The sequence below is a fragment of the Agelaius tricolor genome, unplaced genomic scaffold, assembly GCF_023055355.1.
Source record: "Agelaius tricolor isolate 1412-34295 unplaced genomic scaffold, bAgeTri1.0.p SCAF_6, whole genome shotgun sequence".
Lineage (NCBI taxonomy): Eukaryota > Metazoa > Chordata > Aves > Passeriformes > Icteridae > Agelaius > Agelaius tricolor.
Window position 1 is genome coordinate 39642355 of NW_027269266.1, and position 24253 is coordinate 39666607.

Here is a 24253-nt window from a genome sequence, read left to right on the forward strand (position 1 = left end):
ACCCAGGTGAAGGGAGATGCTGGGTAGTTCTCATGTTGGCCAACTCTTCCAGCACCCTCAGGTGAAGGCTGTCTGCATCCAGAGATCATAACCAGTAGTGTCCTGTGTACTGACAGCTCCTTCTTCATGTGCACATAGTGGATAGGCAGCAGTCTTTTCATCTGGAGACTGAAGGGAAAAATATGTCTTGTATTAGAAAGTTAACCACAATATTTAAATGTCTAAATTAGATAATAAAGTAACTCTTCAGTCAAATTATACTCATTCTGAATATAAGATACAGGAAGACATACTGAGTCACACACAAAAACTTGGGTAATAATGAAAGGATTTAACCTTCTCTTATTTCTCCTTGTCTGTATCTGTCTTCAGGAGGAGCTGAAACAATTGCAAAGAAAGCAGAAATAAAAATTTAAGAATCATCTTAAAACTTTTCATAATAATTTTTATCTTTCATCTAGTAATTATACTGTTTCTTTTTATCTTATCATATTCAACTTACCTAAAAGCCTTGTTTTATCAAATAATACGTAAAGCTTATCAGCATGTCTAATAGCAGCTTTTATATTCCATGCTACAAGTAGATTCACCAGGAGAGAACTAAAAGGAAGCCAGCATTTCATTCAGTGTTTGTGTTTCAGCTATAGAGTGCTCCCAGTTTCCTGCTCTGACATTTCAGAAAAATGAAATACTTTCTTATCAATTATGTTTTCTTTTTCTCATACTCCTTCACAGAGTATAGTTTGCTATCTTTCATATTATTTGAGAAATGTTTAGTATTGCATTGCTTTGACTTTTGGAAGTGTGCATGTCTTGATACTCAGATTGTACTTAACAAGTACAATGTGATCCTGTAATTGTGTTCTAAAACCAGCTTGCTTCATGGTTGGTGGATTTTATAGCCTGCCTAATGCAGTAGGTATGGTTCACATATATTACAAGTTCAATGAAAATTTCTTTGGGTTTGTGTTATAACTTGAGGGAGTAGAAAAATTATTTCATTTAAAAACCTAGGCAGCAAAAAGGTTTTTCTTCCTCCTTTTTCAGGTTATATTGCTCCTTGGAGTGGCAGATTTTATTCATTGTGGGACACTGGGTAAGTAAGCATATAAGATTTAGATATTGGTAGCATTTTACTGAAAACTAATAATCATTTCCTCTCCTCATCCCCAAATCCATTTAGTATTTCAGTCAAGGAGAATCAACAGCATTCAGCAGGGGCAAGGGAGGGGGGAAAGGAGTGGTGATTGGCACACCTGGGGAAGGAACCGGGATAACTGAGCCAGGCTATGACATCACACTGCAACAAGTTATCTAAAGAAAGTATTTATAGTCGCTATTTCATGGTCTTTACAACCACTTCACTAATTTGTCTCTGAAAATTCTTGCTTCTTTGCAAATCTTTGAAGATGTAATATGTTTTTTCTATATGAAACTGTAGTATGTATGTCAGCATGAAATAACTGCAAGCTGTGCCAACACTTGAGTACACATTTAAAAATTACTAAGAGCCTTAGACTATTTTCATTGTGCAATATTGCACAAAATCACCAAAATGTTGCACATATGATCTTGAATGTTGCCTCTTTATTACATTGCTACATCTGTTTTTTATATACAAATGTCCATTCTGAACAATTGTTTTATTAATGTGTGTTTTCACAGGTAAAAATCTTGTTAATCTTTTGTTTTAGTTAACCTTTGAAAATCCTATGTTGGATTCTTTAGTCAGCCCAGAGAAAAGGAATAAAACTGAATTTCACTTTAAAATATTTATCTGAGAAAATGGAGAGTATTTTTCTCAGATAAATATTTTAAAGTGAAAGTCAGTTGCTAGATTGTTTTAAGATTTAAAGCAAGGATAGAACAACCTCAAACTTTGTGCAGTTCAGACTTTTTTCCAGGCTCCAAAATCCAGCTCATACAGGATTCTGTCCCAGTTCTATGATAAATGTGGTAGAACAAATGTTAGTTAAGAAGCCTCAGATTTACTTGAGGAATATATAGATTTTGTTCTTTGCCTTTCTATATATATGTATACACATATATATAAATACATGTATATTCAGAGCATTAAACTTTTGAGGGCTTGTCTACATTAGAAAAACATATTGTGTTAAAACACACAATACAGTTTTGAATGAGAACTAGATCTCATCGAAGAAAAGGACATATGTTAGATACCTCACCATTCAGTCATGGTAGCACCCTAGATCAGGTCCATATGTATAGTTGTCTGTAATACAGAACACAGTTTTGTCCTTGTCTGCACTGAGTGTTTGACATGTTATTTAGATGACGTGTTTCCAAGTGTAGACAAGGCCTGTTTTCTTCAGTATCTGAAAGAATATGGGTGCATCAGTAATTGATCTGGTATTTAATACTCTAACTTTCTTTACTGAGAAAATGAAGATATTCTGTGTAGAGGTTTTGAAATACAATGTTGAAAATTTAGGAGATTTACTGGCATTGATGATTCAAAAATTAAAAAAAAAGGTGCTTCCATAGCTGTGTGTTTCCATTTTGGTGAATATGGCTTCATATTTAGCCATGAACAAATGAAACATCTGTAATTTTAATTGTCTTAATAAGTATGGAAATAATAGTTGTTTTAAATAACTATACACTAAATGCTTCCTAGATCCAGTAAGGTCTGGGGATTTCTTTGGTGTAAGAGTTTCATCAGATTTCTGCTGATTAGGGCACTTGCCATTTAAAATTGAAATGCTTCCTTTGAGATGAATTTCAGAATTCCTAATGTTTACAGGTTTTAATAATTTTATCTTTTCAAAATAATTTGAACTGAATTTTTTTTAAAAAAGGTATGCGAAAATTCACATCCCGATCATTGCCTCTGTGTCTGAGCATCAGCCTACAACATGGGTTTCCTTCTTTTTTGATCTGCATATTCTCGTGTGTACTTTCCCAGCAGGGCTGTGGTTCTGTATCAAAAACATCAATGATGAAAGAGTCTTTGGTAAGAGAAAATATTTTTAAATTATTTTGAAAAAGTTTGCCTTCAACTTCATTTTACTTTGGTTTTGTTTGCTCAAAGCTGATACGTGGCTTGTTCTAAAATATGGTTTAAAAGTGATGTGTTTAAAGCTGATTATTAAGAGTTGCCTGCACCCAGCAGTCATTAAAGCAGTTTATAAAAGTGCAGAGGTTGCTGAAATGGTGATGGAGTGTAGTCCCAGGAGGTGGGATGCAGTCATTTGTTGTGTTCAGTTCTGCAGCTGGAGTTGCACATTCTGGTGGGATGCAGTTCCACAGTACAGGTTAGCCAGGAGAGCAATGTGCAAAGGCAGGGTCCCTACTTTGGATGTCTGGCACTCACCCCATTACAAATTATTCAAAATGCCCTTGCTTTCCAGGTTTTCTGCTATTTTGGGGAACAGAATCTCTTGCTTTGGAAGAAGTGCTAGATAAGGCACAAGCCAAAATGGAAGTGTGGGGTCTCCCTATGTCAGTGACAACCTTTTTTTTTTTTTTTTTAATGCAAAACTGTATTGTGAAGGCCAGCTTCTGATTTTGAGTGAGGCTTGTAAGCATTTGTAACCCTTATGGAGGAGTGAAGATCAGTCAGATCTTGGACTTTTACAGGGACAGGAGGCTCCAGGCTAATATAGCTGCTTCTTAGGCAACCTAAGAGATGGGTGGGCAGTATGAATGTTTACAATGAATGTTTGTCAGCTTGCTTTCAGCCTCCTACTGAAGGCTGCACCTTCCATTTAACCCAGCTTAAAGAGACCTATGAGTGAGGATGGAGAGCCATACTGTCTCATCACAATGTAGAAAATATTTACATGATGTAATCTTATAAATCAGTGTCCCTTGATCTCTGTGGCAAATCTTTCACAAGAGGATATTGTTAAACTGTAGCAGATGAGTCTACCACAAGGAAATCACTATTGGATATTCCCAATCAGTGTATGCAGGATTGTTTGGGGTTTTTTTTTCTTTCTACTAAATGTGTTCTTAATGTTTTGTAGTATTCTGAAAATCTTGGTTTATATTTTGTGGAAGACAAAGTGGAGGTAATACTGCTCAGGAATACTTACTTCAGAATAGGGCTCACAATATCATGTTATTCATCTGTATAGAATTATAATGTAGACAAGCCCCCAATTTGTCCACAGATGCCTCTAACTTAAATCAAAATTTAATATTTACATGAATTGTAACACTTCCTTTTGCTTTTTCAGTTCTAATAATTTGTTTGGTCTAGAGCTGTTTGATTTTTTTAATCAAATGAAATTACCTATTATTCCAGTAGCATTGTTGGTGTATAATATTAAATTTCACTAATAATGTATCTTCTGACACATTACTAATGAATATTGAAAATGGGGTTGTGTTATTGTTAATAGTTGTGGAGATGAATCTCAGGAAGGGTTTGAGGCTTCAAAGGGATAAACGTTAATTCAGCCGTATGTCTGTACATTAAAAAGCAATGAAATGCAAGATGCACACTCAAGCCTTTATACACACAGATGCTCAACCCACTTCCAGAAGCAGTTTTATGGAGAGCATGTACGTGTGCAGTCAGAGAGAGTGTTATTTTCCAAGTGTCACCATTAGCTGTGTTTCCTTGCAGTTGCTCTGTATGCAATCAGCGCTGTTTACTTTGCTGGGGTGATGGTCCGCCTCATGCTCACTTTGACTCCAGTGGTCTGTATGCTGTCAGCAATTGCCTTCTCCAATGTCTTTGAGCGTTATTTGGGTGATGATATGAAGAGGGAAAATCCACCAGTAGAAGACAGCAGTGATGAGGATGACAAAAGGAACCCTGGCAACCTGTATGATAAGGTGAGGGGAGGAAGCAAGAGTTAGAAAATTTAGGTTCCGATGTCAAGGATGATAGAAGTTGCCATAACAGGTACATTTGTGTTTGTTTAGGCAGGCAAAGTGAGGAAACATGTGTCTGAGCAGGAAAAAACAGAAGAAGGGCTGGGCCCCAATATCAAAAACATTGTGACAATGCTGATGCTGATGTTGTTGATGATGTTTGCTGTTCACTGTACCTGGGTAACCAGCAATGCATACTCCAGCCCCAGCGTGGTTCTCGCCTCCTATAACCATGATGGGTAAGTAAGGTCTACAGTCTGAAGTGATTAAAGCCTTTTTTACTGCCATTGCATTAGCAGTTGGGTTTGCCTTCTTTAAATCACTCCTTATTACAGAAAGGAATTGTGACCAGAATAATAAATTATTCATATTCTAGTTTTCAAAAAGATACAACTTTTTCTGAAATATTTAATGAAATATATAAAAATAATCCTACCCAAAGCCAATAAAAATGATGGTTAAAAAAGCCTTGGAGTGAACTGGGAAAACTTGTTTAAGAGTATATATTTGACTGGAAATGCATTTAGTCATGTCTTCAAAAGCAATCATGTCTTCAAAGCAGTTCAGCTTCTGGACATTCAGCTGTCAGAGAGTTCAAACTTATGAGTGCTGGTGACAAAATCCCTCAAAGGGAGCTGAACTCATAAGAAAACCCTTATTTGTGAACCCAGACTTACCATGGTGCAGTTAATTTGTTGGTAGTATCTGTACAGATGCAAATCAAAGGAACTGTTTTGCAGCACTCGGAATATCCTGGATGACTTCAGAGAAGCCTATTACTGGCTCAGGCAGAACACGGACGAGCATGCCAGAGTGATGTCGTGGTGGGACTATGGCTATCAGATAGCAGGAATGGCCAACAGGACAACCCTGGTTGATAACAACACTTGGAACAACAGCCACATCGCCTTGGTAAGGGTGGCAGTTTTCTAGGGAGCAGAAACACCAAAATGTTTACACTGCAGTCCAGTATGAAATTGCAGATGTCTCTTAGGGTGACTGATATTAAGGAGAAATTGCATAGAGTGAGAAACACAAATGTGGAAGGGACATACTTCCTTCATTTGTTAAAACTCAAGTAAAGGGATCAATTTTGCTTCAGAGTTTTCATTTACTTGGAGCTTCCAAAACTTCACTTTCACTTCAGTTTCTCTTCTTTTCTTTGGGGGAGGATAGACAATACCTAAGGTAACCATTCCCCTTGGGATTAATGCTGTAACAGCTAGTACCCACTGGCCTATCAAAGTAAGGATCCTTGCATTTCAGCAGTGTCACTGCTGAGTGGATTTCTGAAGGGCATGTGAAAACTGACCACAAGATTTGACAAATTTTCAGACATCTGGGAAATCACAGGAAGTGATTATTTATGACTAGCTGTGGAAGTGTAGCAGACTCAATGCAATTCTGGCTTCTCAAATTTGCAGATAGACAAAATGACTGCACTTTTAATTTCTTTCACTTCTGAGGAGTAAGTTTAACCTTTGTATGTGTGCTTAAGGCAGGGTGTTAGTGTTGCCTGTGGTTACAGGGCACCACCTTGGGCAACTTGTGTTGTGCAATGAATGACTCCTCATCAATCACATTTCTTCCCAGAATGTTTTGCTACAAGGGCAGGATGGGGGAAGGGCTCAAGAAATTAGGATAATTAGGATAGCTTTTTGTATTCTTCCTGTCTTGGGTCAGTACTGAGTACAGCTGTGGACCAGATCTGCCAAAAAGCAGTGTAGAAAGCCAACAAATTAATGAAGCTCTGCTTTGAGCAGAGTCCCGAAAAAATGTGTGTTGGAGAAGAGAGATCACACATCCACACTTTTTACAGGGCAGGAAACTCGCATTCAGCTAGAAGCAAACTTGAGAAACTGTACTGATGGTGTTAATATCAGTCTAATGTCAGTCAACATGCATTGCCATGTACTCTGAGACACTTCTAATTTGGTTGGTGACCTGACAGCATTGGGTGTGTTTTAATGGACACTCAGCTCTGATACCTGTGTGCCTCCCTCTGCTACAAGAGGTAGAAATGCAGGTACTGCATTCAAACTCACAGTTTCTTGCAGGACAAGGTGCATCATGTGAATAGAGACTGTGGAAGTCATCTGTGTTGCCTAAGCACAGTAAGCACACACATTGCAGTAACTGGCTATAACGGCTTTCAGTAAAGAATTCTCTTGAGTATGAGTGCTGCGTTGTCAAGTTCCATTTTGGAATGAAGACTCCATAAAGGAGGACCCAAGCAATAAATGTGTGTTGTGGCCAATACCTGCACTTGTGCTGTAAACAAGGCATGCCCTGGAGATGTGTCCAGATGATTTTCTCCTGCACAGAGATGGAAATCTGGCAAATAACCCCAAATTAATTAGGATAATTGCCAAGAAGTTGAGGTTCTTGGTCTTATGACAGCTTGCTGCCTAAGCTTAGTGCTCTCTAATTACATTCTTAGCTGAATGTTACCAAGTCAGGCACAATATTATGTATATTGTAGTTGCTCCCTGAGACTACAGCAATACCTTACTGTGCCTTAAGTACAAGAGCTTCAAGAGGAAACAAAACTGCTAAACTGCATGCCAGTTACTGAGCAAATTCTTTTAAGTGTGAGAAGTGACCAGGATACAAGAGGTGCTGGATACAGCTATAAAAAGTTTTATTCTGACATTTTCTCTGTGTAGATTTACCTTGAATTCAGTGCTGAGGGCACCTGTGTGCTACTTAGTGCAATGCACAATGGCTGCTTCATTAATGAAGGTCAGAGCTCAAGGAAAAAACAAATCACATTCAAATAATTTGTACACTTTGGGCTGTGTCTAAAGCTTTGAAAATAATTTGTAATTAGGTATTTTCTGCAACACTTAAGCTTTTGGTAATACAGCTGTGACTTCAAGAATATGTAGGTGCCACAAAAGGAAAACCCTTGTTGCTACATTTCATAACAAAAACACTCCTTTCAACAGGCAGCACTCCTCTTACGGAGGAGAAAATATTTCAGTTTAGGCTGGGCTTTTGTGGGTCTAAATATTCACAATGGGTTTTCTTTATCTGGAATGAAAATGTTGGCTTTGGTTGACAAGTAGGTATTAGAGAATCACAGAACCAGAGGCTGGAAGGAAGTGCAGTGGGTACTGGTCCAACCTCCCTGCTCAAGCAGGGCCATCCTAGAGCACGTGGCACAGGATTCCTGGGCTTTAGTCTGGCTGTATTGATCTGTGGAGCTGTTCCATAGGCAGCTATGCAGAAATTTAAGATATTTTTGCAATTATACAGGTGGGAAAGGCAATGTCATCAAATGAGTCTGCAGCATATGAGATCATGAGAAGTCTGGATGTGGATTATGTTTTGATTATTTTTGGTGGTGTGATTGGCTATTCTGGTGATGATATTAATAAGTTCTTGTGGATGGTGAGAATAGCAGAGGGGGAGCATCCCAAAGATATACGGGTAAGTGGAACCTCTACTTTCTGGTTTTTTTTAAAAACCCTTTTATTTATGTTATCACTTCTCTGGGAGTGGCCACTACAGTGGAGGGAAATCTCTACTACTTAATTGCCATTTTATTTGAAACATGTGCTGGGGTTGTTTTTCTAGAATAGTAGGACTGCAGGGGCCTGTAGCCCAGTTTCTTTCAATGTTTTTGATTCTGAAAGGTCAGTAACCTAAAGAGCTTTTCACATTTATGCATGATACTAAAAGTAAGATTTTTTTTCTGTAATTCTTGTCTGTATGTCTCTGTGCATCATCATCATGCTTGAAAAAAGTAGGAGTGTTTGGACTATTTAAATGGCATTACAAATTTCTTCAAACTCTGTAATAGCAGGAGACAAGTGAAAGTGTTAATATTGACTTATGTAGAGTTTAAGCTGTTCAAACACCTCTGAGATTGCAGAAGTGTGTAGTAATATTTTCTTAAGCCTAACAAAAACTCCTAGATATTGAGCACAGGCTTAAGGGAGTAGCCCATGTGTGTATTTTCATCTTGTACTGGAGATGAAAATGCCAGAAATTTGTTTAAACATGGAGAATATATGAAGTTTACTGTGACCCAGCAGATCTTTTATATTAACAATAAAGTATTCATCGCCTTTCTGAAGAATAGATGCCCAACTAAATTTTAGAGTTTGAGGTAACTTTTCCAGAACCACTTACAGTGATGTGACAAAACTTCTAACAGCACAAAGTACAGATTTAGGAAAACTGATCCATTGAGGTCTGGCTTACAAGCAAGGCAGTTTGCAACTATTTCACCTTTAATGAGCACCATTTCTTTCATTTTAAGGTTACCTTAAATCAGCTTTTAAACTGTAGTAGCTAGTTGAGATTCTTAGATGTCTTTCTGTGGGGGAAGGAATGAGAAATTTCCTTAAGATTTTAGTTTGCATTGACTCTTTGTATTTTCTTTTCTCTTTAAAGGAAAGTGATTACTTTACCCCTCAGGGAGAATTCCGGGTAGACAAGGCAGGCTCTCCAACTTTGCTGAACTGCCTCATGTATAAAATGTCCTATTACAGATTTGGAGAGATGCAGGTTAGTGCTACAACTTCTTCTGAATCTTAACTGAAATGTGAGAAAACAAATATTATTTTGATGTATTTTTTATCTTGTAAATTAAGCATTGCTTGTAGTAGCAGAATATGCAGTAAGAGTGAGCTTTACAAATTAAAATACATCCAGTCATGGTCTGCTGTTTATAACCCTTAGCAAAAAGCATTTCTGCTGTTAACCCACACTTGTACTTCATTTTTTGGTGTCCTTCACATTGCCTCAGATGACTATCTTGATTGCACTGTGGTTGGTGTGTGCTCACTAAAGCATCAACTGTGACATTGTGGAGAGCTTTAGATCTGTTTGCTATAATAGCAACATGCAAGTGAACTGCTGACTGTTTGAAGTGTGTCAGAAATGACATGATTTCCATCCAAGTCACATCAGTGTATAAAATAACACTACAATGTGTAGTAAAGGCAGCAGTTGTCGCTCCCCTTTGGGAGCACCAAACACATGGATGGAGCTAAACCTGTTTGTTTTCTTTCTTTCCTTTTCTTCCCTTGTTGCCCCCACGAGGGGCCCTTCCTTCTGATGTATTGGCACAAGAATTCTTTTTTCAGTGGATTTACTTGTAACGCAATGGGGCCAAATTTAACTGATAATTGTGAACTACTTCTGGATTATATGGAAATTTGTGGAAGTCCAAATAATTGCAGTATAGGCGAGAGCACAAAGGCAGCAGCTCTGCTGAAAAAACACCCAGGCTGCTGCAGCTCAGACTGTTCTTTGAGTTGTTTCATCTCTGAATGCAGACAAGGTGGTTTTGCTATTAACTACTGTCTCCTGTGACAGCTGTAGGAGTAAGAATGAATTTGTCCCTTAGGATCTCAAAGGTTTTTCTGTGTAGTAGAGTAACCAGTGCAAGATAAGTGTTGCCCTTTGACTCAAGCCAGCTGAAAGCATTGCTTTATCTGGGAAGTTTCACAGTTTGCAATGATTGGTGTTCTGGGTTTTGTCTCAAACTAACATGCAACTTTAATTTTTATAGCTGGATTTTCGGACACCCCCAGGATTTGACCGTACACGCAATGCAGAGATAGGCAACAAAGACATTAAATTTAAACATCTGGAGGAAGCCTTTACCTCAGAGCACTGGCTTGTTAGAATATACAAGGTCAAACAACTAGACAACAGAGAGACACTGGATCACAAACCTAGAGTAACCAACATTGTACCGAAACAGAAGTATTTGTCAAAGAAGGTGGGTTCCCAGTGAAGTAACTGAAAGGGGTCAGGAGTTTATTTTTAACAGTGAATCACACAGCTGGTGAATTATATATTTCCACTAGCCAGAATGTTATGGATACTGTTCATGTTAGTGTCCAATATCAGACCTGCCTGCTGGTAATAATTGTTAATTTACTGTCTGCTTAACTTAAAAGCATGTGAAGACACAAGGCTAGATTTTTTTTAGGCAGAATGCTGACTTGACATAGAGTGTGTCACTGGCTGTTACAACTCTTAAGTCTTCATGTAACTGGAAGTATAATCTCTAAAGTACATCAATTCATGTTTCAGTAACCATGGCTCACTAAGTAAATGTGGAAGTTGCTTTCTGACTTTGTTTGAAAGTAGTGATGCCTAGAAGTTTACAAATGGCAATTTTGTATGAAATAAATTAAATATGAAACTTTTGTTGATGGAACTTTAGTGTCTGTCTGCTTACTGCTTGAAGTCATCTTCACAGTTTTAAAGTGTTTGTTGTGCTGCCCTCCTTCAGTCTATTAAGAAAGGCCTGTTCCCAGGGGAGTTGGGGAGACTGTTAGCAGCCCTCTCCTTCACAACATCTGTTTTCTATATATTCAAATAGATGTTGCAAAAGGAGCTGCAGAACCCTGCCTAACAAACTAGTATAGGCAGTAGACTTAAACTGTGTCATGGAAATACAAGTAAAGAACATTCTCTGCAAGTAGAGAATGCTAAATGTAAAGATGTTTATCTCTGATTTGATGGGAAGTACATAAAATAAGGCATTTGGGAGTTGCCACTGCACCTAGACATAACTTGAAATTATAAGCTTTATTATGCCTGTCATACACTTAACATTGTAACTTTTGATCTTTAATGACAAGCAAGGCTGTGTTTATCTATGGTAGATGCTCTGACCCCACTTGAGCCTTGGATGTGTAAGTTTTCTGTCTAGAAGTTGATGCTGTTTCTGAAGGCTGCAGTACAAACAGGCTGTACTTCCCCTTAAGAAATCAGAGAACCAGGGAGAGCATGGGACTTCTTAAATATAAACTAGAATTTCTTAAATACACAGTCTGAAGGCTCCTTAGTAGCCACAGTTTTTCAGAAGTTGCTTCCTTACTGGAAATTCAGTCCATCTCCTGTCATGTTAGGAATGACACTGCTGAACCTCAGAGATTCAGTATGTATCTGAATATTACATATTAGTTTGTATCTATTTCACTTTATTATAATCATGTTGGTGGTGTCATGTTGATTAAATGCAGTTTTTTAAAATAATAGTGGACCCTGCTGGTAAGCACAGCACAGTGCAGCAAGGGTGGGAGCTGCCTCCTGGCAGGTGTGTTGAATGTACAGTTGCACCTGCCACAAGCTATGTACACAAATTTGAAGTTAATTTTACCTTTGACCAATATTAATGGGTCCCCCTCATTACTACCTAAAAAAGAATCTAAAACAGGCTGATAAAGGAATGTGCAGGAAGTGCTAACTAAGCAACCTACAGACCAACAGTGGAGTTTAGAAGACTAAAATGGGATTATTCAGGCTTTTTTCTTTTGAAAAATGTTGCTTTGAGGAAATACTTCTACCTAACTTTTAAGAAAATAAATAATGCAAAAGATGCAAGGAGGTATTTCCAAACAAAACTAAGATCTATATCAATATATTTTGCTCTATGGGCATATTAGAGTTTTATCATGTTGGTTAATGATTAATTCTCCCTCAGCACATGCTTTGAAAAGAATTCTACAGATCTAGTAGACAGGGTTACAAAAGCACATCTTGTGCAAAAGCAACTGTTAGGCAGGAATTAACAATCCCACATTAAAAATAATAACTGGATAATGCCTAGGTGAGGGTTTAGCATTCAAGCTCTTTAAAATCAATCTAAAGCTCAGGCATTGAATGCACATGAAACCGCGGTCAAGATAAATCATTAACTAATACCTGTTGTTCTGTTTTTCTTTTTAGACCTCCAAAAGGAAGCGTGGCTACATTAAGAATAAACTAATTTTAAAGAAAGGCAAGAGACCCAACAGGAAGACAGTTTAAACACACTGTTCTGATTGCTAATACGAAGCAGTTGTCCTTGAGATAACCAGTCTTTGCCTTTAGCTCAAATCATGTTTCACAGCAACATGAGGGTACAGAACCATCATTGGTCCAGATTATTGTACAAAATTTTCAGGCAATGTCTGATTAAAAATATTGGCTTATTGAGAACAGCTGTTTTAGATTTGTAATGTGAAGCAAGACAGAGCTGCTATCCAAGTCTAGCAGCATTTTTTTTATTGGTACATATTATCCTTCAAATCTGTTGAAAATTTGGACTGACTTTACCAAAGAACCCTGTAATTTGGTCCTTGGCACATGCATTACTTGTCAATCTTTTCTGGAGAACACTGTTCAGCTGAATAGCAGCAGTATGAAAACTGGAATGGTGACATCTGAAAATGACTCTTTTTCAACAAGAAAGAGATGGCAGAGCTCTCTCAAATTCAACTTTCAAAACAAGTTACTCCCACGATTATTTTTCAATGGTTTCTTTCAATGTCCTTTTACTCTTGCTGCAGGCTGGTTTTGAGCTGGAGTGTAAGAAGCAAAGCTGCAGTTTTCACAAGAGGTGACAGGACAGATGAATTGGACAAGCTGCTTTTGTTCAACACGGGATTGCAGTATTGCTGCCTTACACTGTCATTTCACAAGGTAGACAAGGCAAATCTTGCACACTGTAGATACAAGGGCTAAATTTGTAACCTCCTGAAAGATCTGAAACGACAGTAATGAATGCTATAATGACATATAGCTGAGCACCATGGAGCTGCTGGTGCTTCAGAACACAAATTAAACTATTTCAGGTGAATGTTTACATTGGTAAAACAAGTATAGCCTGGTTACTGGGGAAAAGAAGGTTGACAGGTATACAAACCCCTTTTCTGTGGCTATCAAAGGCAGAAGATTTGCAAACCTCTTCAGATTTGCAAACCCTCACTGCCTTTCTGGTGAGGGTGGAAGTTTTTCTGGAAATCTGTTTCTCTGCATTTTATTTGGAGTGCTTAAATCAATTGAAGAAATTCCTGCTCTAGTGCTATTTGCTTTGTCTGTCTTTTATACTGGTTTGGTTTGGGTTTTTTTTTTAAGTGGTGAAAGCTGTCAGATTAAATGCACTAAAATATAAACGGAGACTGAACGTGTTCACTTTCCAGATATAAGGAAACTTTATACAGACTTGAAATTTTTCTTTAATTAAAAGGAAAGGGTTTTTTTGCAGTTTGTTTTCCTGCCACAGGTTGTAACTTTTTATAGAAACAAATCTTGCATCAATAACTTGATGTAAAATGCAGAATAGTATGTACCTTTCATGAAGAAAATGTAAATTTACAGTGTTCTGTGAGAATGTTACTGCTGACTTCTTTCCCAAGGTGTAGAATATTTTTTTGATTTATGAACTCATTTTTGACTTCAGTGGTTTATACAGACCAATATTACAGCTGCAACATTTTCACAAAGGTAATTAAATCTGGATTTCTGGCCCCTGTCGTTTGGAGATTTCATTTTATTTTGTTGCTTTAAAGCTCAATGCAGACCAGTTGTCAACTGTAGGGGAAAATAAAGTTAATTCAAGTTTTGTGTTAAGGCTGTTGTGTCCGTTTTGTTGTGATTAACTTGGTAACATGTTGTTTGTAGTCCTAGTCATAAATTAAGACATTGGAATTCCATATTGCAAATCTCCTGCCTTCACCAAGCTGCTGTAGTGAAGCCACAGCATCTTCTTAACTCCCTCCAGCTTAAACCAAGCCAAATCCAGGGCCTCTGCTGTGATGAAATCAAGCTGGCTGTCATATTTCCAGGGAAGAGCAGCCTGCCTTCCCAACCACACATTGCAGCAACTCCTTCCAGCATCTGGAGCTCCCCAAGCTGCTACAGCTGCTCACCCACCAGCAGAAGGGCTGAGTGATGATGTGATGCACGATTCCTAGTGTCGTGCTGCTTCCAAGCCACTCTGCATCCTGACCATGGGTGAGAAATAAGGGATCTAACATTTGGAAGAACACCTGAAAAGGCAGCAGGACAGAGGCTGTCAGTCAGTCTGTGGCTTGGCAGTAACTCAGCCTTGTTTTAAAAAAGAAATACAAGATTGCCCTCCCCTCTTCACGTACCTTTACATTTGGACAGACTTGTACCAGATTTGTACCTTTACATTTGGACAGTCTTCAGCCTTAGGTAGCAGCGTTCTCTTTAACAGCAGAAGCAAGTGAATCTGAGGCATGTGAAATAAAAATAAGCCAACTGCAGGCATCCCAGCCAACCTGGGCCTAAAGTTGCCTCCTACTTACCTGAGCTTTACTTTTTTCCTAAATCTAACATGACTTCAAGTATTCTGCCAATGTTCTGCAGTTAAAATTAAATAAAAAGTTGGGAGTCGTTGAGGCATCCACTTAGAAAAAGCAACATTATGAAGAAGAACTGGCACTGTCTCACCTTCCTTGGTTCCTCAGGAATCTGCACACTGGGTATGTTTACAGCTGGATCCTGGAATCAAACAGCTGAACTAACTCCTGCCTCTTTGGGAGAACTGCACAGAGCTTCTACCAGCAAAGACTATCAGCCTCTTCCCTCTTCATCACACACTCTTCCCAGACTAGTTTATTTCCTTAGCTCCAGCCATCCTTTTTCCTTTTGCTGTTCTACTGTGTCAAATTTTGAAGCATAATTGCCACAAAACAGTAAAAAAAACCCCAAAAACACCAAAACAATAAAACCAAACACAACAAAAGACACGTGAGCCAGGCTTGGGTCAGCAGTTGCTAAGGAACTAAAGCTGCAAGTGTCTAGAATTCAATAATAATGCCTAGGTTCTGTATCTCTTAATAATTAGTGGTGGGAACAGTGAGACAGACAGTGATGTTGGTAATCCCAGAAGAAATACTTTGACTTGCAGAAGTAATTTCATAACAAGGAGAAAAGTTGTTAATTACATATCTTGATAGATTTACTCTTGAAAAAGCAGCTGAATGCTTTGACAGAGCTCCTCGTACATACCAGTCTCATCAGGAGTAAAAACTGAAAAAAAAAGAATATTTGGCTGTGACTAAAACGCCCTCACATCTTTATCCCAAGTGGATAAACTGCTCCAAGATGGGGCCTTGAAGCAGTGCCACGGAAGGCAAGGAACAGGGCTGGGTAGTGTTTCCTGCCCTATTTACAGGCAGCGTTCTTTTCCGTTTTCCATTAAAACAAAGTGTTCCAGCAAGATTGTTTCCAGCACTGTGGATGAATGTTTAAAGAAAACCAGAAGGGCATTATCTAACACTTGAAAAATGCTGACCACAATCTGTGTGATTCCTCTAGAACATTTTTTTCTCCTCACACAAGTGCCCAATGCTGTAATAATGTAGAGTTGTGTTTTAAGAGGTTCTAATCAAGAATCCCTGTTGGTAGAGATTAAATGAAATGGGATTTTCAGAAGCAAGGGTACACCTTTACCTATTTCCTTTTTACTTGCCAAAATGAAGCAGTTGTTCCCCAGCCTTTCCTAAAGCTGTTGTTGCTGCCCAGCCCCATTTTCCCTGGGCAGAGCTATCCAATTTAACCAAAAAACTTACCTTCAGAGTGTCTGGGAGAATAAGGGTGGAAAAGCCTCACAGCAAACCCAGATTAACCTAGTAAATCACTTCCATGGGAACCATGCTCTGGTGTCATACACAGCTCCTGGACAGTCAGTGACTGACACCACTGAACTAAGGCTTCCATGGAAAGAGAAAGGGCATCCCACTGCTAAATGAAACAAATCTTTTATTCATGAGCATTCTCATTTTAAATTCACAAATTATGAAAGGAAGGCAAATCAGAAGAGACTGCCAGAGCATCTTTTAAATGATAAAGGTATAAATTTTCTTTCTGAACATTTCTAATTTAAGAAAGAAAAAGGTTGCATAGGCTTTCTACAGGTGTGCACAAAAAAAAAAATTGAAGTACATGGAAGTTTTTACATTACAATTCAGTGTACATCAGCTACTTGAAAAGGAAAGTATTTACTTGCAATTCCAAGACAGCTACTGGAACAACCTACAGAATAAGGCTTATGAATATTTACGTTTCAGTCCTGCAAAATATACTGAACACATACTATCAGAAAAATAACATGACACTTGTGAATCTTGTTCTGGAATCTCTCACTGATGGGATCTTTTCTGAAAGGACTTTTTCTGTTCGTGTCTCCCAAGTTAATTTGGGAAAGAAGCAGTGATAATGGCATCAGGGGATTCTTCATAGCATCAGAACAGAACAAAACATTGGCCAGAGCACAAGTGGAATGTCCTCGGCATGCAGAAACAACCAACCATGCAGACAGAGAATCTTCAATAAATTACAAGCAGAAAATTATTCAAATTTCTCCTCAAAAGAACAGCTACAGCATCTCTGTAGCCTTGACAGTCACACCATCCCAGCTGAAAGAGGTCTACTCCTTCAGGGGCCCAGGCCTGCATGCCTGAGACACAGAGGTTTGCAATGGCTATTTAGTGAGTATGTGTCTTGTTCTTTGGTGTGTGAGAGAGTTCTGGGAGGATGTTCCATGTTTAACTCTGCTTTTTCCATTGTTCTTTGTGATGATACTACAAACTAGGAATACTCTTAGGTACTTATCAGACTAATCTCTAGAACAAGAGTGGATCCACTATAAAGTGAATTCTTGCAGGTGATAAAGTACAAGTGTTCCTGATGATACTCAGTAGCAGTTCACTGATTACTGCAACAGCATCATTTTGGTTTTGTTACAGAAAACTGTTACATCAACTGTTCCTAAAAAATAAGATTTTTTTTTTCCTCTTAAAAAAAAGTGTCAGTTAGAAAACCAAGCTCATACAATCCACTGTTTTTTAAAAATAGGATTTAAATCATTTAGAACACAAATCTTCCTAATGTGCAAAAAAAAAAAAAAAAAAAAAAAAAAAAAAAAAAGAGACAGACAAGAGGACTAAATAGATTTAGGAGGAAAAGTAGCCACACCTTCATTAAATAGAGATCTGAAGTTCAAATCCAAAGGAACAACTAATGGAATGTTTCCTTGTGCACACACCTCCTCCACTCAGCCTTCTAAACTGCTCAAGAGATTTTAACATCTACCAAAAACACAAAATGCGGGATGCACAAGGACAGATGTGAGCAGTGCTGTGACCTGAATATCTCTGCAGTACAAGCATAAGTCAGTGTATGAACAGAGCAGACGGAAGGCACAAAATTACTCAGCTCTACAGATGGGCATCCATGCTACTGTGTGTTAGAAATACAGTGGTTTTGTTAAGGGGCACTGTGGAAAGGAGCACTGAGCACATTTTACATGTGCCTTTTGCTGCCACCTCTCTCAAAAACATCTTCATTTCCAACAAATAAAAACCTAAAAAGTGACAAAGCCTTAACACACTTCTAGAATCCACTTTGTCCGTGTCACAGTGGGTACCTTACAAAGCAAGATCAAGTGACAGGATTTTCTTTGATTTTTCTTTTTAACACTACAAAACAAATTGTATCCCATTTCATTTGTTTCATTCATAAAGTTATTATCCCGGTGGAATAATTTACTAAATTGTTACTTTTACATCAGGGAATCATTTTTCTGGGAAGGCTAGTTACATCACCTCTACTCATCCAGATGTTTTATCAGAAGCAATCCCATTTAGTGGAACATGTAAGCCAGAAGTGCTGGCATGCCAGCAGCCAGAGAACATTACACAGCAAGATCAAAGTTACCAGAGCAGCTGGCTCAGGGGTGGTGACCAGAGATGGACTGAACAGCTGGAGCATGAACAGACAAAGCAGTGAGGACATGACAGGTTAGTGTGAAGAACAACGTTCTGGAGAAGGTATTGCTACTTCTTAGAGGGTGGCAGGAAATTCACACTCATCAGTGACAGGAAACACGTCCTGACCTGGGCAACCCAGAGCGAGCACGGCCAGTGGATCATTCTTACATCCAAGTGAGTTACTCGCTGACTGTTCAGACAGATCGACTGCCATTAACAGACACGTCACGTTTTAAGTGCAAAACATTTTTGGCAAAAGTGAAAAATAGAAAAACCTTAACCAGTACTAATAAAAAAGTATATTCTTAAATACTAGCACAGGGCCTGATCCTGCAAGCACACAACTCAGGGAACCCTGGCCGAGTCCAGCCAGGGTTCTGTGCCCTAACAGTTGGAGGAAAAGGTCTTTGAGTTGCTGTTGGTGTTGGTACTGTTTACATGTAGTGTAAATAACACACACAACACATGCACACCGTGGTACTTAGGGACCTGTGCCTGTGTGCCTGTGAATCTGCACACACAAAATGGCTCCTGAATAAACCCGAGCTCGTGCTTATTGTGAGATGTATCATTCACAGTACATAGCTTCCCATGGGGATCTTCTGGGAACAGGACCTATCCAAGGACATCCTGAAGTTACATACTGTATCATTTTAATGCCTTTCAGGTAAAGTTAGGAGGCAACTGCTCTCTCCTGTCAATGGGTCTTCCAGAGAGGATTCATGTACAGCCAACCATCGCCCTGTAAGAAAATTAGGCAGAGTTTACAAACAAGATTTATAAATACCAGATCCGTGTATGTCCACACAAAAGCTAAAATAAGACCAAACAAGAAGCCATCCCTATCACCTGAAAATTCTGTGTTTAAAGAATTGGCAAGTAATGTGGGTGGGAGGGAAAAAATTACAAGGGGGGGAAGAGATGCAATGTGAAGAGATGCTGATTTAAATAGCAGCTAATGGAACAATTCCCACAGTCAGTCTCATTTTCCCTCCACCTTTCCGCCAAGAAAGGGGAAAGATGAACTTGTTAAAATTCATTTCCTTTCACACAGATGAAACCCAAGACTGTGTTTAGGATGTCAATGCTTACTTACACTGGATAAATCTCCCTACATTGTGCTCATTTTAGTATGCTAAGATTATGGGGGAAGCGAGTATGCAGAATTTGAGAAGTAAGGGCTGGATTTTAAAGAAAAACACATCACTTTATGTGCCTAACATTAGGCACCAAAAATCCAGATCAAAATCAATCTAACTGAAGTGAACAAGTCCACAACATAGAGATGGAAAAGCCCACTGCTCTCATTCAAGAGCCAGACTGTCAAAAAGAAAATTTAAGCAATCAGTGGTACATAACAACACCAGCCCATGACAAAATCCACAGACATTCACTTGTCCCCTGTGCAGGAACTTCCTAAAAGGTCTCTAAACCAAGAGACTCCAAGTACCTCTTTGGCAAAGTATTTGGGTTTCCAGGGAGTTGTGAGCGCCGCCCGCTGCCTCTCCTCTGCTCGCTGCCTCTCTTCCAGGCGGTGCTTGTGCTCCGTGGCGGCATCGATGTTCCCCTCCTTCAGGGAGTTGGTGACGTGCTGCCACAGGCGCCTGCCCAGGGACAAGAGCACAGGGGAGGGTGACAACAGCTCTGCCACAGCCCCTGCTGCTGGACACCACACTGCTGGGCAGCAGGCTGAGGCCACAACATCCATGCCGGACATTTCCAAGTCCCACAGCTCGGGAACCATCACTCTCCTAGGATATTCATCACATTTGTGGACCAAATTTTCAGATTCACCCAGTATTTTGCAGTGCAACTTTCTCAGTAAACTGTTTATGTTCTGTTCACCACCTGAGCTTTTTTCTCAAAGCAGGTGGATTTACTTCTACCATTTCCAGTTCACATTCCTTACTGATGGTCCTCCACCCTCCAAATAACAGGAGTTTCATTCTGCGTTTTTTTGCAGGTAAATTTTTGAATTATAAGGAAGTGTCAGCCAAAACCCAAGAGTGCACCGAACTGGGACACTGACTGATCCAACAAGATCACTAGCAGAGGAACTGATTCTAGGGAGCCACTCTAGGTCTGTGTTCTGTATTTCCAGTTACAATATTTACCAGCACAGAGCTACACATTTCTCACATAGTTGATCATGCTCAGATACAGTGCCTTATATCAGCCTAGCAGAATCTTTGACCAGAAAAGCACTGAGAAAAATCCTCATAGAATGGTTTGGGTTGGAAGAGACCTTAAAGATCCTCTAGTTCCTCCCTGCCTGCCATGGGGAGGGACATCTCCCACTAGATCACTCTGCTCAGAGCCCCATCCAACCTGGCCTTGAACACTGCCAGGGATGGGGCATCCACACCTTCTGGGCAACCTGTGCCAGTGCCTCACCACCACCCTCACACTAAAGAACTACTTCCTAATATCTAATCCAAACTGCTCTCTGTCTGAAACCAACCATAGCTTTCACATATGTCCAGGGCTGTTTAAATGAGATTGTGTTCACAATGTGATAAACTGCAGATCCTGCAGAGCCACTGGATGGATGCAATTTGCTGACTAGTATCTAAAAAACACAATAAATACACTGAAAAGCTACTGGTTTCCTTATTTACTACAATCTATATGTTCCACACTACAGGGGAAAAATGAGTTTGTGGATAAGCAAGTGGTCTTGAAAGTAGACAAATTGTATCTGAGCCCGCACAATGACTCAAGACACCTTTGTAAAATAAAAAGACCTTTACAGATAATAAAATGTAGTTTAACTCATATTTTTAAATCCTTCAATAAAATGTTCCTAAATTCAATTAAGGTATTGATTTTTCTGAAGATAAACATGAATAGTTATTGACAGTGAATACAGATCAGGTTTTTCTAATGTACCTAGTCCAAGTTAGGCACATGATGTAGGTGCCAAGAGGCTCAAAACCACCTGTAAGTGTGTCTTTATATCTCATATTGCCTCACATTTTAGATACGTTTATACAAATACATATTCTAAAATATATAAAACATGAAGCAATTTCAATGATATGCAACATATAATATATATACCAGTTTGAATTGCTTGCAACAAGCTGATTTGCCTACCATGTTGCAATCACTCCAAGAAGCAGGTGAAAACACTGCATTACCATTTTCCAGATGCTCATTAAAACAAATACAGGCCTTTCCCCCATCTACAAAATCGATGTACTCGTCACTACAGTGTAATTTATGCTCCAAGGAACCAATACACAGCCTCACTCAGCTCTCTGTGCCCAGATTTCTGTGCTGTGGGAAGCAAGGAATTTTTGAACCACAGCACTCAGAGCTGCAGTTGGCTTCCCTGCTCTGTTCCCACCCAAAGTTCAGGACAGCACTGCAAAGCCTCTGCCCTTACCTCGACTCCAGTGGCCCTTGGTTTGCTATGGGCCTGATCTTTTTCCTGATAACAGGCAGTTTGGTGGTGTCAATCACTTTGGTGTCTCCATTGCTGTAAGTGAATTCCAGGGTGCCGTTCCATTCTCCCTGTGCCTTGCACACAATGGTGTTCGTCGGATTGTGCTTCACCTCAGCCGTAACTCTGATTCAAGGGGCAAGGAAAAACAGACCACAGACATAACTGGTACCATTTACTATCAGCACATGAAAGCACCACCTTGCTAAAGGTGCAAGCAGCTTTCTACCTCCACAAATCAATTATTCAAGCAAAGTAGTGATGCTGCCTCCAAAAAAGAAAGACTCATCCCAGGAAAGCTGTTCTAACACAGCAACAACTTGGGGATGACATTCTAACTAAATACAGCAGTAATCCAACTTAAAACTGTGATACCTGGCTCAAGCCCAGACCAAATGGTTACCTCAGCAGCCTGAAAAACAATCCCTGACATTCATGTGACATTTTCAATACATGATACCTTCATGCCTGAGCATAATGCTGCTCAGAGACCCATGTCAAAAAATTTGGGTATCTTTGTTTTCTTCTTTAGCTCTGCAAGTTCACTTCTCAGCTGCTGAGAGGCAATGATTAAAGCCACCTCACCAGTCAAATAACTGGTCTGAGAGTGAGCAAAATAGACAGATAGAAAACTGAAATGCAGGGAGAAGTTTTGTGAATGTGCCCATGAGCATGCACACATGTGCTTTGAAAAGCCATGTAAAGTCATGTGTAAACTCAATTTTTTAATTACTAAAGTAATACAGCACAACTTCCCCAAAATTTTACTCACCCTGATGGCACCAATTATTAATCTAAAACTTGTAAAAAAAAGCCCTGTCAAAACAGCCTCATGTGGACATTTAACTGAACACAACATTGAAATGGTTGACACATACATATATGGAAGAATAGTTACACCATCTGAAACAAAACAGAGGCAACCATGCAAAGCACAGTCTCCTCTGGACACTGCAACAGTCCACAGCAGAACAAGAAAGGGATCCAATGTTAATGACTGGGACATCACCCTGAGCATGGAAGCAAGACAGGAGGCTGTCCTGCACAGTGCCTATTTGCACCATTAGTAAAGGGGAACCAAAGAAGGTAAACAACATTTTCACCATCTGGAATTTCAGTGCAGAGATGGGAGTCCCCATTAGGGAGGTACCACTATGGGTAGTGACACTTTTGCTTCTCTCCTCATTTCAGGAGCTCCACCCGGAACACCAGTTCATCTACAAGACTCACACAGAAGCAGCAGCTGGGGTAGCAGAAATATTGCCTTTTCCACGTACATTTTTCTGATCCTACACTTACAGCAACTTTTACAAGCAACAAAGCCTGGAGAGATACATTCTCTTTATTTTAATGAGAGAAATACATCCAATTCAGTTAAACAACATCATATGTATTGCTACAATAAACTGCCCTAGAGCTTTAAGTCATCTCCAGCACTAATAGGAAAAGAACTTCAGCTATCTGTCTATAAAATACTGCAACAGAAGAACTGAACAGATGCCCCAGAGCCCTCCCCCTGAAATGCAGCAGCAGGTAAACAAGAGTAAGGCAGTAATTGCTGTACCTGTGGACCTTCCCTCCATAGAAGGGCTTGGTGTGGAACGTGACTGTGGCAGAATAGCCCGTTCTGGCACAACTGATGTTGACTTTCCCTCCAAGCTCCACCCAGGGGATGGTAAGGATTGAGCGAGCGTAGGCACTGGGCAGGGTGAAGACATACTCCTCTTCATGTTCCAGCAAGTGAAGGACACCTGTGCAGGAAGAGGAGAAAGTGAGGTGATAAAAGGTTCTGTGATAAGACCTGATGGTCACTGACCAATTAAGCACCATCAAAATGCACATCCACAGAGAGCATGTGCAGCCCTCCTTGAAGGAGAGCACTGTCTGCTAAGAAACTCTGCTTTCTAGAACAAGTTTCTTCCAATAAGCATTTTCAAAAGCATCCCATTTGACTGTGCACCCTGACATATTGATTGCTACCAAACAAATTTTCAGAAAATCTGACTGGATTCTTTACTTTGCATTAGTGTTAAAAGCTGGATAAACATAGAATGTACACCTAAAAAACCATACTGAAAATTCAGATGCTCTGTCAATGTTGTATCATAATCTCCCTCCAGAAAAAATATGGGCATGGCCAAAGGACTGTTCACTTCTCCATTCAGTTAGAAACAGCCATGTCCTCCACTAATTCCCTCTTGATGCTGTAAAAGGCTCTAAGTCTCTGTGGGTACAACAAGAAAACATGGCAACTACAAATTTCCTATTAACTTTGCTCTTTAATTTCCAAATGGCTGGTTTCTCACACTGGCTTCGAAAAAATCTTGCATAATCCAAGAGGTGCCCAGCAGGGCCACTGCTCTATCAGCACCAAGTCCAATGTCCCTACCAGGCAGAGAAAATTACTGGTAATTCCATCTCTTTCTGT

At 39.5% G+C, this 24253-nt stretch overlaps 2 protein-coding genes across 3 annotated transcripts in view; one reads left to right on the plus strand and one right to left on the minus strand.

Annotated features, from left to right (window-relative positions):
* STT3B (STT3 oligosaccharyltransferase complex catalytic subunit B) overlaps positions 1-14211 on the plus strand; it is a 51595-nt gene extending 37384 nt beyond the window's left edge. The window contains exons 8-16 of the mRNA XM_071429425.1: positions 1048-1096; positions 2823-2977; positions 4598-4809; positions 4900-5087; positions 5589-5760; positions 8107-8280; positions 9250-9363; positions 10373-10585; positions 12547-14211. Coding sequence (XP_071285526.1) covers positions 1048-1096; positions 2823-2977; positions 4598-4809; positions 4900-5087; positions 5589-5760; positions 8107-8280; positions 9250-9363; positions 10373-10585; positions 12547-12627 — 1358 coding nt within the window. The 3' untranslated portion in view covers positions 12628-14211. The remainder of the gene's footprint in view (positions 1-1047; positions 1097-2822; positions 2978-4597; positions 4810-4899; positions 5088-5588; positions 5761-8106; positions 8281-9249; positions 9364-10372; positions 10586-12546) is intronic.
* Positions 14212-16354: 2143 nt separating this feature from the next.
* OSBPL10 (oxysterol binding protein like 10) overlaps positions 16355-24253 on the minus strand; it is a 113335-nt gene continuing 105436 nt past the window's right edge. For both annotated transcript variants that reach the window (XM_071429428.1, XM_071429427.1), the window contains exons 9-12: positions 23390-23576; positions 21769-21951; positions 19831-19984; positions 16355-19122 (exon numbers count right to left, since the gene is read on the minus strand). In XM_071429428.1, the coding sequence (XP_071285529.1) occupies positions 19078-19122; positions 19831-19984; positions 21769-21951; positions 23390-23576 (569 nt within the window). In that variant the 3' untranslated portion in view covers positions 16355-19077. The remainder of the gene's footprint in view (positions 19123-19830; positions 19985-21768; positions 21952-23389; positions 23577-24253) is intronic.